Source organism: Sinocyclocheilus grahami, unplaced genomic scaffold (genome assembly GCF_001515645.1).
Source record: "Sinocyclocheilus grahami isolate Dianchi unplaced genomic scaffold, SAMN03320097.WGS_v1.1 scaffold956.1, whole genome shotgun sequence".
Lineage (NCBI taxonomy): Eukaryota > Metazoa > Chordata > Actinopteri > Cypriniformes > Cyprinidae > Sinocyclocheilus > Sinocyclocheilus grahami.
The window spans coordinates 294147-309207 of NW_015506135.1; the positions used below are offsets into that span (position 1 = coordinate 294147).

At 39.6% G+C, this 15061-nt stretch overlaps 2 protein-coding genes across 2 annotated transcripts in view; one reads left to right on the forward strand and one right to left on the reverse strand.

Annotated features, from left to right (window-relative positions):
* LOC107564694 (uncharacterized) overlaps positions 1-6189 on the reverse strand; it is a 14073-nt gene extending 7884 nt beyond the window's left edge. The window contains exons 1-2 of the mRNA XM_016249828.1: positions 5579-6189; positions 214-290 (exon numbers count right to left, since the gene is read on the reverse strand). Of these exons, the coding sequence (XP_016105314.1) occupies positions 214-290; positions 5579-5755 (254 nt within the window). The 5' untranslated portion in view covers positions 5756-6189. The remainder of the gene's footprint in view (positions 1-213; positions 291-5578) is intronic.
* Positions 6190-9179: 2990 nt separating this feature from the next.
* The window catches only part of LOC107564695 (axin-1-like), a gene marked incomplete at its 5' end in the record, with an annotated part of 48217 nt that continues 42335 nt past the window's right edge, over positions 9180-15061 (forward strand). The window contains one exon of the mRNA XM_016249829.1: positions 9180-10108. Coding sequence (XP_016105315.1) covers positions 9180-10108 — 929 coding nt within the window. The remainder of the gene's footprint in view (positions 10109-15061) is intronic.

Genomic DNA, 15061 nt, shown 5'->3' on the forward strand with positions numbered 1-15061 from the left:
CGTGCGCGTTTTTGTGACAAATGAGGACATACATTTGTATAATGACAAAGGTATGACATAGGTATTACAAGGAGAAGATGACTTTTCAGGACATTACCCCATGTCCCCACTTTTCAAAGTGTGTGTGTGTGTATAATAGAAAATAGAAAATTAAAGAAGCACATTGTTGGAAATTTCTGTTGAAAAAGATTTGATATTACAGTTTTTTCATACCTGTGTTTTAGATTCGAATGGACACAGTCGATAACCTGGAATGGACCGATTTTTTGTGGACAATCACCTTGGATTCTCTGAAAAAGAGGAGGATGCAGTTTTTACTGGAACTTGATACAGTCAATGGTATTGAAATGGAATCTTCTGTCAGTGGAGGGAGAGTTGGGGGAAGCCAGAAAACGCAAGACAGAAACATACGATTTCCTCAGGTAATGCATTTTCATTCATATAACTAACTGACATATGGGAACAAAACTTACTGAGTGCAAATATATAGTTATGAATGGCTATATGTTTACAGAGTACTTTTAGAATCTTGCTAACTAATTTATTTATATATATATATATATATATATATATATATACATACTGTACATACATACATACATATATAGGCTTTTGTTTTTTTCAGCAAGGACATGTTAGATTTATCAAAAGTGACAGTAATGACACTTATGAAGTTACAAAACTTTATCAATCAAATAATGACATTTATAATGCTACGAAACTTTATAAATCAAATTATCCTGAAAAGAATGTATCATGGTTTCCACAAAAATATTTAGCAGCACAACTGTTTTAAACATTGTTAATGATAAGAAATGTTTCTTGACCAGCAAATCAACATATTAGAATGATTTCTGAAGAATCGCATGACATCAAGAATAAATTACATTTGAAAAAAATATTCAAATAAAAAAAAAAAAGGTTATTTTAAATTGTTATAATATTTTTCAATATTACTGTTTTAATTGTAAATGCAGACTTAGTGAGCATAAAAAAATCATTTCAAAATCCTGCCAAATTCAAACGATATTGAATATTATACACAACCCAAAAAGCAAATTAAGGGTTCATTTGGCATGGTCATCAAAATTTCTTAGCAAATTTTTGGTGACCTTGGCTTGGCAAACCATGACAAATGTTCCTTTAATGTTCTTTTGTGAATGTTAAGGTGTGTCAAATTCCGAGATGAATCCCTAACTACACCCAGTCTTGATTTCCCATGAGCAATTTGTAATATGTCATTAAAGTAATGCTTCCACACAAACCAGTCTTTCATTTTCAGATGAGCTAATCAAATAAAGTCATAAAAAGGAGGAACAGGACTTCACTTTCCAAAGGCCTTTGATCTTTTTGCAATGAATCCATGAGATTACATGCCAGAATCGCATGACATCAAGAATAAATTACATTTGAAAAAAATATTCAAATAAAAAAAAAAATGGTTATTATAAATTGTTATAATATTTTTCAATATTACTGTTTTAATTGTAAATGCAGACTTAGTAAGCATAAAAAAATAATTTCAAAATCCTACCAAATTCAAACGATATTGAATATTATACACAACCCAAAAAGCTAATTAAGGGTTCATTTGGCATGGTCATCAAAATTTCTTAGCAAATTTTTGGTGACCTTGGCTTGGCAAACCATGACAAATGTTCCTTTAATGTTCTTTTGTGAATGTTAAGGTGTGTCAAATTCCGAGATGAATCCCTAACTACACCCAGTCTTGATTTCCCATGAGCAATTTGTAATATGTCATTAAAGTAATGCTTCCACACAAACCAGTCTTTCATTTTCAGATGAGCTAATCAAATAAAGTCATAAAAAGGAGGAACAGGACTTCACTTTCCAAAGGCCTTTGATCTTTTTGCAATGAATCCATGAGATTACATGCCAGATTATATCCAGGTGTTGAGTCATAACTTCAGAGGTTCAGCGCATACAAAGTAATATTCATCTTTAAGGCCTGCTAATTTTTTCAAAGGTAGGTCCTTTAACACTATACGGCCTGTAAGTGATAAGACATGAATTCCTTCACTGAACTAACTCATAAATCCAGAATGATCTTCTGCATATCATTTGCAGAGGTTGTGACTCTCTCACGTGCAATGTTCACCGGTCTGTGTCCACTCTGATGACACATTTCTTGCTCTTAGTCTTCAATAGGCTAAAAATGGGACGGAGGTTATTTGCATTTCCAGTAATATCTGTACGGTTTATAAGACTTTAAAACCATTCTTGAGCAGGATTATAAAGCGACGTACTTCCTGCTGCATGCTTTTTAATGACTGAAAGAAAAGAACAGTGTTTAAATCTCCTGCATTCTTTCTTTTACCACGATGCTTTCATCTTTTGTCAGATGGAGAGATACAATCCGAAATGTACCTTGATTCTAATCTCTTCTCTCACTGAGAGAGATGTGGAGGCCTTTTCAGACTCAGGTTTCTCATGTTTTACTGTGCTAAGTTCAGGCTGAGGATTTTGTTTTAAGTTATTTTTCAGTATGTTTAACTGAAATTTAAACAAGAACTTTATGCGCAAATAATATTTGCGCATTGCACACAAAAGGAACTTGTCATACAAGGAAGGGATTAACTTACAGCTGGCAAACTTCTCAAAAACTTGGTTAGATTACAGCACCTTGATAGCTGGAAGGAATTAAAAACAGATAGCATGTCCAAGCTGTCACGGCAGAGCCATGAAATGTGTGTCAGTGACACTGCAGATGGAAAACTGAGATCATTTCCTCAAGGTTATAGTCCACAGTGACTGTACTGACCAACATACACACTACTGCACACTGAGTCTAAATCAAGCAGACTGACACATCTGCAGAATGCTTACAAAATGAATAGAGGTGCACTCAGTATGTTTTGTTTGCATTTAGTGTGTGACCTATCAGTTTAGATGAAGTTTGTTTACTAACTGCTGCCTCTTCGCATTGCTGTTTAATTCTTTTTTTGTTTTGTTCTTTTTCATCTGTTTTTGCCTTCTACTATGCACATATTCTTGCATTCACTCTTAAGAATCGTTTGCATGTTGTTGGTGGTTCTGGAGGCGTTTTGCAGTGTGGCAGCTGTGACTGTTGTGAATTTGCACTCGGTGCTTGATGTCCTGCTGTTTATCCTTGGTCTGTACTGTATATATGGAAGTCGGAGGTCATTGCTTAGGTTTCATCACTATAGCAGGGAATGATTGCTTGTTTGGATATTTTTTATAATTAGTGGATTTCACACATGCTGATCACTCAAGATTACGATGTTGACTCAGGCTTCGTAGTAATATTGTGTCAGCAGTACATAGACTTTAAGAAAAATCTGTAAAAATAGGGCCCAATAAACTTATAGATGTCATATTGAATTTTATGTGGATGAAAAAGGGGGTGCATTGTATACTTGCATTGTAAGACTCGCAGTCTTCACAGTGCCATGCCCTGTATAAAGGTCCTAGATCACATGTAATTTTTTAAAACTCACAAGTTTTAAAAAAAACAAAATTTTTGTCCACTTAACGTCTTTTGTAAAGATGTTTCATCAGTCAAACGATTTGTATGTTGTTAAACAACAGTCCAATTCAATGTACTTCTATGCCTCGCAGCCTCATTTTCATTCCTATCAAGAATTTTATTCTTAAAGGTCTATTTGCTGTGTTAATATGAAGGTAATTTTCCATATTGATTTTTCGCAGGAGTTTTACCCGTATTTCGTATTTCAAATGACACATTATGTGTTTTGCTTAAGAATTAAAGGAAATGTCTGTAAACTTGTCCTGGCCTTTTTAAAATACCAGTGCCCCAAAAATATGATTGATAAATGCTTATATAAAGATTACCATACAATGTGTGTTCAAGTATATATACATAAGTGTATATATATTTACACTTGTATATGCACACGTGCATGCGATTCATTTTTTTCTGATAATATTTCAGCAGTCAGTGTTTTCTCCGAGCTGTTTCGAGTCAGAACAAGTGATGCCAGATTTGTGAATGAATCACTGTTTTGATCTAATGGGTCAAACAGGTTCTACAAATGGTTTGCGATTCAGTTTGATTCATTAGGACAGTTTACTCATGCACTGAATCGCTTGCAGCGGTTTCTAACATCGCAAAAGTAATGGGATATTTTATAGGAGAAAAAAACTAAACAAAACAAAAAGAGCACTAGATGAGGTCGATAGGAAACAAAACTTGAAAACGTCTTCTAACATGTGTCAACAACGAAGCAGCTCTTTTTTTTTTTTTTGCATCGACAGCTTGTGAACAACAGGGAAAAAAAAGATTCATATCCATTTCTACCCAAAACACTATATAAAAAAAAAAGAGCATCAAAATATGGGCACACTTTTTTTTCCACCGAGGAAAGGCTAGAAACACCCCCGGCAGAGCATTACCAGTGCATCTTCCAACAGTTTGTTTGTTTTCTTCCAGTGTAGATTATGTTTGCTTTTATATTATTGGGTATGCTTGCTTGGTTTAGAGCATAAAGTGAAAAGTAAACAATATTAAGCAGAACTAGTAGCAACTGAACTGTATGACACGCCAGGTCATGTGATGTCAACATGGCGGCGTCCGTGAGGGGGCGACCTGCTCAATGTAAAATAAAACATCATTTTTCCAGAAGACTTCTAGCTTATCTCCTCATGCATATATCATTTTAATTATTCTCCTCGATGCGCTGTTCACCTCTAAATTGTCTAAACGTGTTTCTGAGCGCAGTGAATTGGCGAAGGCGCTCTTCACACTCCAGGGTTTCCTCGCCTTCATCTTTATTTCTTCTTCTTCTCCAGGCGGCAGTGTGATTTCTGTCCATGCGCGGCGCTGCACATCTCTCTCTCTCTCTCCCACACACACACACACACACGCGCTCTCTCTCTCACTCGCACACGGGCACAGGAGTGTGAGAGACAGCCATGGAGAGGTGGAGAAGCGACTGTTTTCTTTGTTATTTTTAAACTCCGAGACCCGCATCGATGACACGATTCGCATCCCGCCGCATACAACGCTATTCCCGATGCGCTCGGAAACGGAAAGTAGGTTCTCACAGGTACAGTACGGCACACTTTTTCTCCCCCTCCTGGTTTTGGGTGTAATGGGGGTTTGCGGTAGCGGAGAGATGAAATGCATCGTCGCTTTTTCGCCGCTCGCGTCCCAATCCTCTGCGAGGTCGAGTGCGCGTTTGTAAAGCGTATTATCGGCGTGTTGGAGTGCGAAAATCAGTGTGTTGCAAAGTTGCACACTAGTCCCTGGGCTGCGGAAGGGCCTGGCTGGCTGGCTGGCTGTGTGTATGTGTATGTGTATGAGTGTGTGTGTGTGTGTGTGTGTGTGTGTGTGGAGTTTGTTTCTTCCCCCATCCGCTCCTGCTGCTGAGGCCGAGACATGAATGCGATGAATGTGAGGCTCACTTCAAAGCAGAAATCGCGAGGGCAGCGAAAGGGGTGTTGTAATGTCGTCAGCGAAGGGAAAACGCAGCGAGCGCGAGCCGTTTTTAGATGGCCGCTCTGGCTGGCTGGCTGGCTGTGTGTATGTGTATGTGTATGAGTGTGTGTGTGTGTGTGTGTGGAGTTTGTTTCTTACTTTCCCCTCCCCCATCCGCTCCTGCTGCTGAGGCCGAGACATGAATGCGATGAATGTGAGGCTCACTTCAAAGCAGAAATCGCGAGGGCAGCGAAAGGGGTGTTGTAATGTCGTCAGCGAAGGGAAAACGCAGCGAGCGCGAGCCGTTTTTAGATGGCCGCTTTTTTCCCCGTGCATAAGTGGGATGATCGGATATATTGGCGTTTGTAGTGGTTAAAGATGGCTGTGACAACGTGTTCTCACACTAGTTGAGTCGGGTCAGCAGAACAAGCTCGGTACAAACGTTGACTAGGGCCCTCAAAGATGGTGAAAGTGTGTTTGACCGTCTATGCTCACTTGTTTGGGAAGGTCTCGCGCCGCACGTTCTTCCTCTCCTCGCGCGATGCGGTTGATGTTCGCTCTATTTATGTTTCGAAGTTATCGCGGCTTGTTTTGCTTTGTAGCTAGTTAGTAGCCTCCTCGGGTTAACCCCTGTGGTGTTTTGTTTTTAAATGACAGCGTTAGTGCGCGCAAAATGTTTATTAATTCGCGTCTTGTGCTGGATTAGCCTGCTAGCTCATCGCCATTGAAGTTCGCGCTGTTCAAGTTATTGACTGGGAAAGCTCCAGGTTTCTTTCCTCCTCAGCTCGCTTATCAAGAACATCAGACGAAATCTAGTTGGCAGGCACTCACAGGTTTTAAGGTCGGAGCTTGAAAGTGTTGGATTTATGGTTGGTGTCGTACCATAAAGGTGTCACAGGTGAGTTCAAGAGTGTTTGTGCCATGATGGCTGCCCTTTTTTGCTATCTTTGCTTTAAGATAGATGCCTGAGGCCACTGGAAGTTTGATGGGGTTGAAGAGCACCGCAGTGTTGAATTAAACCTGGATTGCACGGGCTTTAAATGGCCCAAAAGGTTTACTGAGCCATTATTTCGGTGTAACTGAAAATGTTCAGTTCTTGTATGGTAACACTTATTTTATTTTGTGTCCTTGTCACGTTACATTTACTAACCGTAAATTATGCGTAGTTGCAAGCATCTAACTCTATAGTAAATACATGTTGTTTAATTGTCTGTTTACATTGTAACAAGAACGCCTTAAAATAAACGGTTACACTGTTTTAAGCTGTCCTTGTTACACGTTACATGTACTTACGATTATAATAACAATTAACTATGCATAATTACATGCAAGTAACCCTAAACCAAACCCTAATCATATAGTAAGTAGTACATGCAGTTAATTAATATTACTCTGTACTTAAATGTAGGGCTGAACGATTTTGGAAAATCTAATTGCAATTTTGTTTTACCAAAATTGCGATTTTAATATGCAATTATTTTTTTTAAGCTCTGTATGTTCTGTATTATTCAACAAAGACAAGCTATAAATCATTGTATAGTATGACCAACACAATATTAGATAGATTAAACATAAATGTTCTTTTCTGTAGGCCAGGCCTATGTTACGATGAAATTAGGTGATGCATGAATTGATATGAATGACATTTTTATTTAACAACTACAATCACAGTATGTTGACTGATTTGTTGAATTTCCAACCTTGTAAGAATGTAATAATTGACAACATAAAGCACTGACAAATAAGCCTGGTGTAAACATTAATATGAAAGTCAGTAACAAATCACACAAACTTAAGTAGATTGCAGAAATATAAAAACAAATCTGTTGCTTTACCACACTACTTTAGGTAATTCAAAATCAGTAATAAACATATGTAAACATGTGGACTGCACTAAACACTGTCCGTTAACTTTAGACCATGCAGTGGTTCTCAAACTTTTTTGGTCGCGCCCCCCTTTAAACCTATAAACAAATCTGCCCTCCCCAACCCAAATCCCAATCCCACCTCACACTACCAAATAATTTCACTAAACATTATGAAAAATGTATGCATTTTTTAATTAAAAAAAAAAAACTACAGGGAAAAAAAACACCCGCATCACTTGAAACATTGAAAAATAGCATAGAGAGAATAACTTATTGTTATTATTCTCTCTCTGTTATTTATTAATTTTTTGTGGGTTTCTTGCTGTCCGCTAAGGCATAGGACACACACACAGGCTTTCCTCACCAACGACATTAAACACCGTGTCTACACTGGACGCGAGTGGCAAAATACAGTAGAACCATTATAATCAGTGACACTGTGTACACTGGATGCAACGAGACAAAACCCGACATTAAACTGATGCCTTGTTCTATTAATGACAAACTGACACGCAGTTAAAATGATTTGCAATGGTCACTTTGTCACGTCTGGCGTCAACTGAGCGCGACTAAGCATTTATCAGTAATATTTATGGGGCACAGTGGTATTTTAAAAAGGCCAGGACAAGTTTACAGACATTTCCTTTAATCCTAAAGCAAAGCGTTGCGGTGCGACGCGACGCGTCAACTGAAGCCAAGAGCAAGATATGCCTCGTCATATTTTCTGCATTTAGCTTTTGAATGACCAGCACTTGCCTGGGTTTGTGCGACTTCATCTATGGCTTTTCTCTTCCCTTTCACAAACCGATCCATCTCCCATTCTAAGTTACATCCTTTGGTTGTTTACAGTTTTATTTATTTTATTTTTCTTCTGATGGCCCGCGCTCGACTTGAAGCAGCGCAGCTTAGACCGATGGGTGTGTGTCATCAAAGTATTGCGAGAGCACCGATCGATCTTCAAGTCGAACACACCTCTTTACTCTCGTGTGTCACGTGACCGAGTGTAAAAAAAAAAAATTGCGTTTTTTCATATCGCGATATTATCGCAAATGCAATTAATCGTTCAGCCCTACTTAAATATATAATTAGCCTGCACTGTAACAAGGACCCCTTAAAATAAAGTGTAACCAAATAAACTAACTTGTCTAATCTTTTAATGCTATCCACCATTTTCTTGTCGTATAAATGGGTGCAGCCATTTGTAAATTCTATGGGTCTGGCTTCCGGTCTCATCTGCATCCACACCCTCCAGCTATTTTTAGCTGTACAAAACTGTTTGTTTTTCTGCTTGATATTGAAAATTGGTGTGTCTTATATTATTTTAATGCATTATCTTATTTATGAACACACTGGTTTGTAGTGCAAACAGTTTTACCGTTTACTGCACTTTGTTATTCTCCTCGTTATTTAACTATAGCAGGTAATGAACCGGAAGTCTCACCCATAGGCTTACTTCCGCGTTGAAGAAAAAGGTGGATATGCAGTGCACGGAATTTATGTTGGGAATACGCTTGTTTTGCTGCTTGTGACAAATGGTGATACAAAAATGATTGTTTTGCTTGATACATCTGCTACATTATGTCATAGTAAAATCCAGTATACTGAGAAAACACTATGATATAAAATCATTTTGAGTTATTGGTCACACTCTGCTGTCCTCTTGTAATGCTATTCTCTTATTGTGGATATGCGTGTATGAAATGTTACACCCACATTCAGGTAGAATTCTTTGCATCAGTTATTTGGTTCTTGAACATATCAGCACTATTTTCCACATTGTTTTTACGCTGATCGTGTCGAGCGTTTTGAATGGTTTTTCCCATGCCTCTCTCTCTCTCTTCTCTTATAGGAGGAATTCTTTCGCAGTGGCATTATTAGAAGTCTGGATATAAATTTTCTGCCTTGTGGGCTGTACTGGGACAGGGTGCAGAGACACTGTGAGCATGAGCGTAAACGAGACGGCCTGTTATCTTCCAGACGTGGGCGGCAGCTTCACTGAGAATGCCCCCAGACCCCCGGTCCCCGGGGAGGAGGGTGATCTGGTGTCCAGCGATGGACGGCAATACGGCCACAGCTTTTACTCATCTAAGAGCGAGAGCCTCAAGAACGAGACCTCCATAGCTACTCCCAGAAGACCTGACCTGGACCTGGGCTACGAGCCCGAGGGTAGCGCTTCCCCGACGCCACCCTACCTGAAGTGGGCGGAGTCCTTGCACTCGCTTTTAGACGACCAAGATGGCATCCACTTGTTCAGGACTTTCCTCAAACAGGAGGAGTGCGCTGACTTGTTGGACTTCTGGTTCGCCTGCAGCGGCTTCCGCAAGCAGGAGGCCAACGAAGGCAACGAGAAGATGCTGAAGCTCGCCAAAGCCATTTACAAAAAGTACATCTTGGATAACAACGGAATTGTGTCCCGGCAGATCAAACCGGCCACCAAGAGCTTCATCAAGGACTGCGTGATGAAGCTTCACATCGATCCCGCCATGTTCGACCAGGCGCAAACCGAAATTCAGACTATGATGGAAGAAAACACCTACCCTTTGTTTTTAAAGTCCGACATATACTTGGAATACACCAGAACGGGCGGAGAAAGTCCCAAACTGTTCAGCGACCAGAGCTCGGTGTCGGGCAACGGCAAAGCCCTGCCGGGCTACCTGCCAACTCTGAACGAAGACGAGGAATGGCGGTGCGACCAGGAGCAGGAGCAGAACCACGAAAGCGACCCCACTCCCAGCAGCAGGCTGACCCAGAAGCTGCTCATGGAAACCGTGCCTCAGCGGGTGGCCAGCACTAAGAGATATCAGGACAACCGTGAGTACAGGTAAATCCCTGCAGCTTTGAAAAGCTTCTCTCCCTTCTTCCATCCCCCTTCCCCCCTCGCGGTGCAGAAGAAAAAGATGAAAAGGGAATCTGAGTTAAGCACAGCCTTCCACAGGAGATGAGAGGGATGCAGTATAGGCAGAAACCTCTAAGTAGCGGCGACTGAGGTAGCAAGACAGATAGTGGGTCGCAGGGTTGTCTTTGCCTACTGCGAGTTGGTGCAAGTGGGTACTCTTTGTGTTCTCCATGCAGGTGTCTCTTGAATGGCAGGCTTTGCAGCAGAATAAAGGTTTCTTCAGGAGAACCACTACATGGATTCTCTTTAGAATGTGCACAAAGGAAAAAACTGCATTGAATATTTTGTGAGAAGGAAAGAATGCGCACGCTCCAAAAAAGTTTGACGGTATAGATTGAACGAATGCGCTCAGGGACGTTTTACGTATCTGATCTAATGCACTTTGAAGCCCACAGCTGTGTATAGATTTGGTTTGTATCTGAATGTGTTCAGATCTCTATCTCTCATACCACCCATGGTTTGCGCGCCGAGCAAGCGTATTGGAATGTATGCTTCAGGTATTGTACTTTGTAATTAATTTTTTGTGCTCCGACATTCCCGAGGCATTCCTCGCCACCGGTTGTGATGGCCTGTTGTGCCCTTTTAGCGCACGTGTCTTTCTCGTTTGTATTGTGCATCGACATCGTTTAATCTGGAGAGACGTGGTTTTTAAGCCGTGCTGTGAAATTTACAGCAAATCACTTGATGCATCAGAGCCTCGAGTCCCTCCATATGAGCAAAATGGGATTTAGAGATGTGACCGCTAAATGCTTTAATCCTTGTCCTGCTGGAATAGAAAGCTGTGCATGTGGGCCTTTGAACAGCCTCTGCTGAAGATTACTAAGCTTTCTATCCTAGATTTAAAAGCAAATATCGACAGGTGCTTTCACAATGACATATCAAAGCAATAAGCCACTCCAGGTATGAGGCGTTTATACGCTTTTACCGTGGTAAGGTCACTTTTTACTTTTACATGCACTGTTATATTCAAGCTACAGCAGCTTTTTGTGCAGTGAAGCTGCAAGCTTTATTTGTCTCACATATACATTACGCAGTGTATAATCGAATATGTGAAGGGTTAAATGCATGTTGCCTCATCTGTCAAATTTTCTGTCTTTGTTAGTCTAATTTAATAGTCTACTTATAAATCATTTAATCACCCTCATATAATTCCAAATATGACTTTCTTCTGTGGAACTCAAAATAAGATATTTTGAGATGTTTCAGTGTTCTTGTCCATACAATGTAAGCCAATGTTAACCAAATAATTTGGTTAAACTAAATCTTCTTTTGTGATCTGTAGAAGAAAGTAAGTGACGCAGGTTTTGAATGACGTGATGGTGAGTAAATTATGACAATCTTAATTTTTTCGCTGAACCATGCCTTAGAAAAACTGGATTGGTGTGATTCTTAGGTGTGTGAACTTTTAATGTGTGTGTGTAAATGACCCTCGTCACTCACAACAATATTCGAAGGTCCTGTGATTTTCATTTATTATAAATTTATAAATAAATTTATTATTTATTTATAAATAAAAATATAAAAAGAAATATATTTTTTTACTCTCAATTCTACCTGCTAAAAATATTTTAGAGCTTGGCATAACTATAAAAATGCACATTCATTTCCTAAAAAAATACATTACATTTCGATGTCTAAAAATCTCCCTTTTTTATTAAGACCATGGGATGTTTGATTCCTCATTTGAAGAAATATCTTGAAGTTAATTAAATAAGACATCTTGATTTTGAGTTGAGGTTTTGTTTTGTTAATGGTTGTTTTTTCCTGTTTTAAATTGTAAGTCATCTGCAGCCCCTCTTAGATGTTTGTTGAGGCCACCAAAAACACTGGTGTAAATGCATTTACTTTGAACAGCCTATTACTTTTATAAAACTTTGGCTAAAAGAATATCAATAGTTTGTCAATAATCACAAATCAGAATAAACAATTAGTCTGTTGACCGTTTACAGATGCGATGCATATTAATTTCAAAGGGCATTTTAACAGCAACTTTGAATGCAGGTCGTCCAATCAGAATCGGAACTATAATTTTCTTAAAGGGGTCATAGGATGCCCATTTTCCACTAGGGCTGTGCGATTTGGGGGAAAATATCCATTTGCGATTTTTTATTTATTTTTTTGACAGATATTGCGATTGCGATTTTTAAATTTGCAAAGTCAAGCTTCAGCTCAATATTGTCAATAATGTGCAGCACAGTATGGGTATTATTACCCTGCTGAAAAAAACAATAGAATCCATCACAGAAATTCTTATAGTTTCCATTAAATCATTACAAAATTCCTTTTTGTTTTGGGCATTATTCCAATAGGAATTACTGTTGTTCTATTGGTTGCCATTTGCCAGATTACATCCCACCAATAGAATCCACCAAATAGACACCATTATAGTTTACATTAAAACCAAACAAATTCCCATTATAACCCTGAAATCCATTACATTTGTTATTGTGTTTTGGGAGGGGTTCTATTGTTTTTTTTTTTTTTCAGCAGGCAAGATTATAATGGTATAACTACTTTTACAGAATTAACTTAATTACTGAATTTCACAGAAATTATTTGTTTATGGTTTATAAATAAAGAACTGTATTTCTTAAGTCAATTATTAAAGTATTACATGTTATATAGGCTGATTTATTAATTTTAAGTATTTGGGATTTTAAAAGCAAGTGGAAAATGTGCTGAATGTTTCATTTCATTTCAAGTGAAATTAGCAAGCAGTTAGACTGAATTTACATTAGTTTTTAACGCGGAGCCAGGCGTGAGTCGACACAGGTTGCGCGCGTGCGTCAAGCCTCGTCCATACTGCCAGATGCGCTCGTGGAGACTTGCGGTGCGGAGCCGGGTACGAGCATTACGAGACAGGCTGCGTGAGTGCGGCAAGCCTCGTCCATACTGCCAGATGTGCTCGTGGAGACTTGCGGAGCCAGGCGTGAGTCGACACAGGTTGCGCGCGTACATCAAGCCTCATCCATACTGCCAGATGCGCTCGTGGAGACTTGCGATGCGGAGCCGGGTGCGAGTATAAACAAGCATTACAAGACAGGCTGCGTGAGTGCAGCAAGCATGAACGGCTCGTCCATGACACGGGATTCGCACCGCGTTGGGCAGAGGGGAGCGAGTATGAGAAGCATTCACAGACACAGGCTGTGTGTGCGCTCTTCTGAATTGGGAATAGCCAACATGCATTATAAACTTATTTCAAATTAATCTGTTGGGTTGATAAAATGTGTAAAATAATGTTTACTTACTAAAAAAAACATCTAAGAATGTATCTTTTATTCGCCAATACTGAAAACAGAACCGATAAGGGAGCTTTTGATAGAGCTGTGACGCAGCTCTTGGAAATTACCTTTTTTGTTCCTTGTCTGTCATTTTGAAGCTTAAGTTGCATACGTTTTTCTTTAGTTTTAATTTGCCTAACTATCGATCTGACCCAGTAGATGCCATAATCCCACTCTGTCTCTCTCTCTCTCGCTTTTTTTTTTATTTTTTTTAAATGGTGGGTGTTTATGCAGTTGGCTAGAGCAGTGCTGATTGGGGAGAATGGAGGTGCGCTCACTCTATTGGTTAGTAAGACTGCAACTCAAGACTGGCAGTCATGCATATGCTCTTGAACAGAGTAATATCGCATCCATATCGCAGGCTTTGCGATTAGGAAATCGCAACGTCTCAAATCGCGATTTCGATTCGATTTCGATTAATCACACTGCCCTATTTTCCACAAGTTTATATGATTCTTTATGGTCTTAATGAAAAGTCTGTAACAGTTTGGTTAAAATTTCTCAATGGTAGTGTAAAAAACACCTTTTCTTACCCTGTCGAAAACGGCACACTTCAGATCAAGCCGTTTTTGTAGCATTTTCCTTTAAATGTTAATGAGCTCTGCTGACCCCGCCCCTCTTTTGCGAGCTGCTCTCAGAGAAACTGTTTACTTTAGCCACATTCACCGTGAAACTTGCTAATTAGCACATCATTAGGAATGGCGATTTGCGAAGATTCATTACAAAACATTATACTCCTGTAGATGAGGCTGGATCATGAAGGATTTGTGCGAACATAGACGCATTTATGTAGATCGGGGGCGCATTCCCTTGAGAAACAAATGTAATCCACTGCGTCTTCAGCGGCTCAGATGTCGGGAGTAAACGACGACTGCTATTTTCATTAGTACATCCAACAACAGAACACCTCAATTGCTTGTTAGGAGTCATTCTTGTCTACATTTGCTCCGGCGGTGAAACAATTGCGGACTGATGACAGCTCACTCAGGGCCGGTCTGAGGTAAGACACCAGTCCAGTCTGTGCTGAAACGCTACCGTCAATCAAACTATCATGGGAGGGGCCTCTTTTTGTGATGTCGCACAAACAGGCATCTGAGATCGGCTCGATTTGAGAAGGGGGAAAACATTTAACGAGATAAAAAAAAAACACTGGGTGGATTTTTATCATTATAGGGTGGTTGTGTACACACTGCCAACATTTCAGTTCAAACAACTTGTAAAAGTGCATGTAGCATCCTATGACCCCTTTAATGTGAATTTCTGCATTAGTACATGTTTTTCCTCTCTCGGTGCTAAAGCTTGAATTCTAAGCAGGCATGAAGGAGCAGGAGGAGGATTTACACAGCCTGATTTACTGATTTAGCAATGCTCAAGCATACATTGTGCTCTGATGTGCTCAACTGCACTGTGTTCACTGCTGGCACTCCTCCCGCACTCCCGCAAAAAATTGTGGAAATCTACCCCTAGAAGTTGACCCAGTTTTCTCTCAACTGTCTGAGACAAACCTTGACATCTGTTGATGGTGCAGTAACCCTGTTCTGTCCAAAACCTCAGCGCTTTAGATGTTCAGGTGAGGTATAAAGATGAGAAACATCCC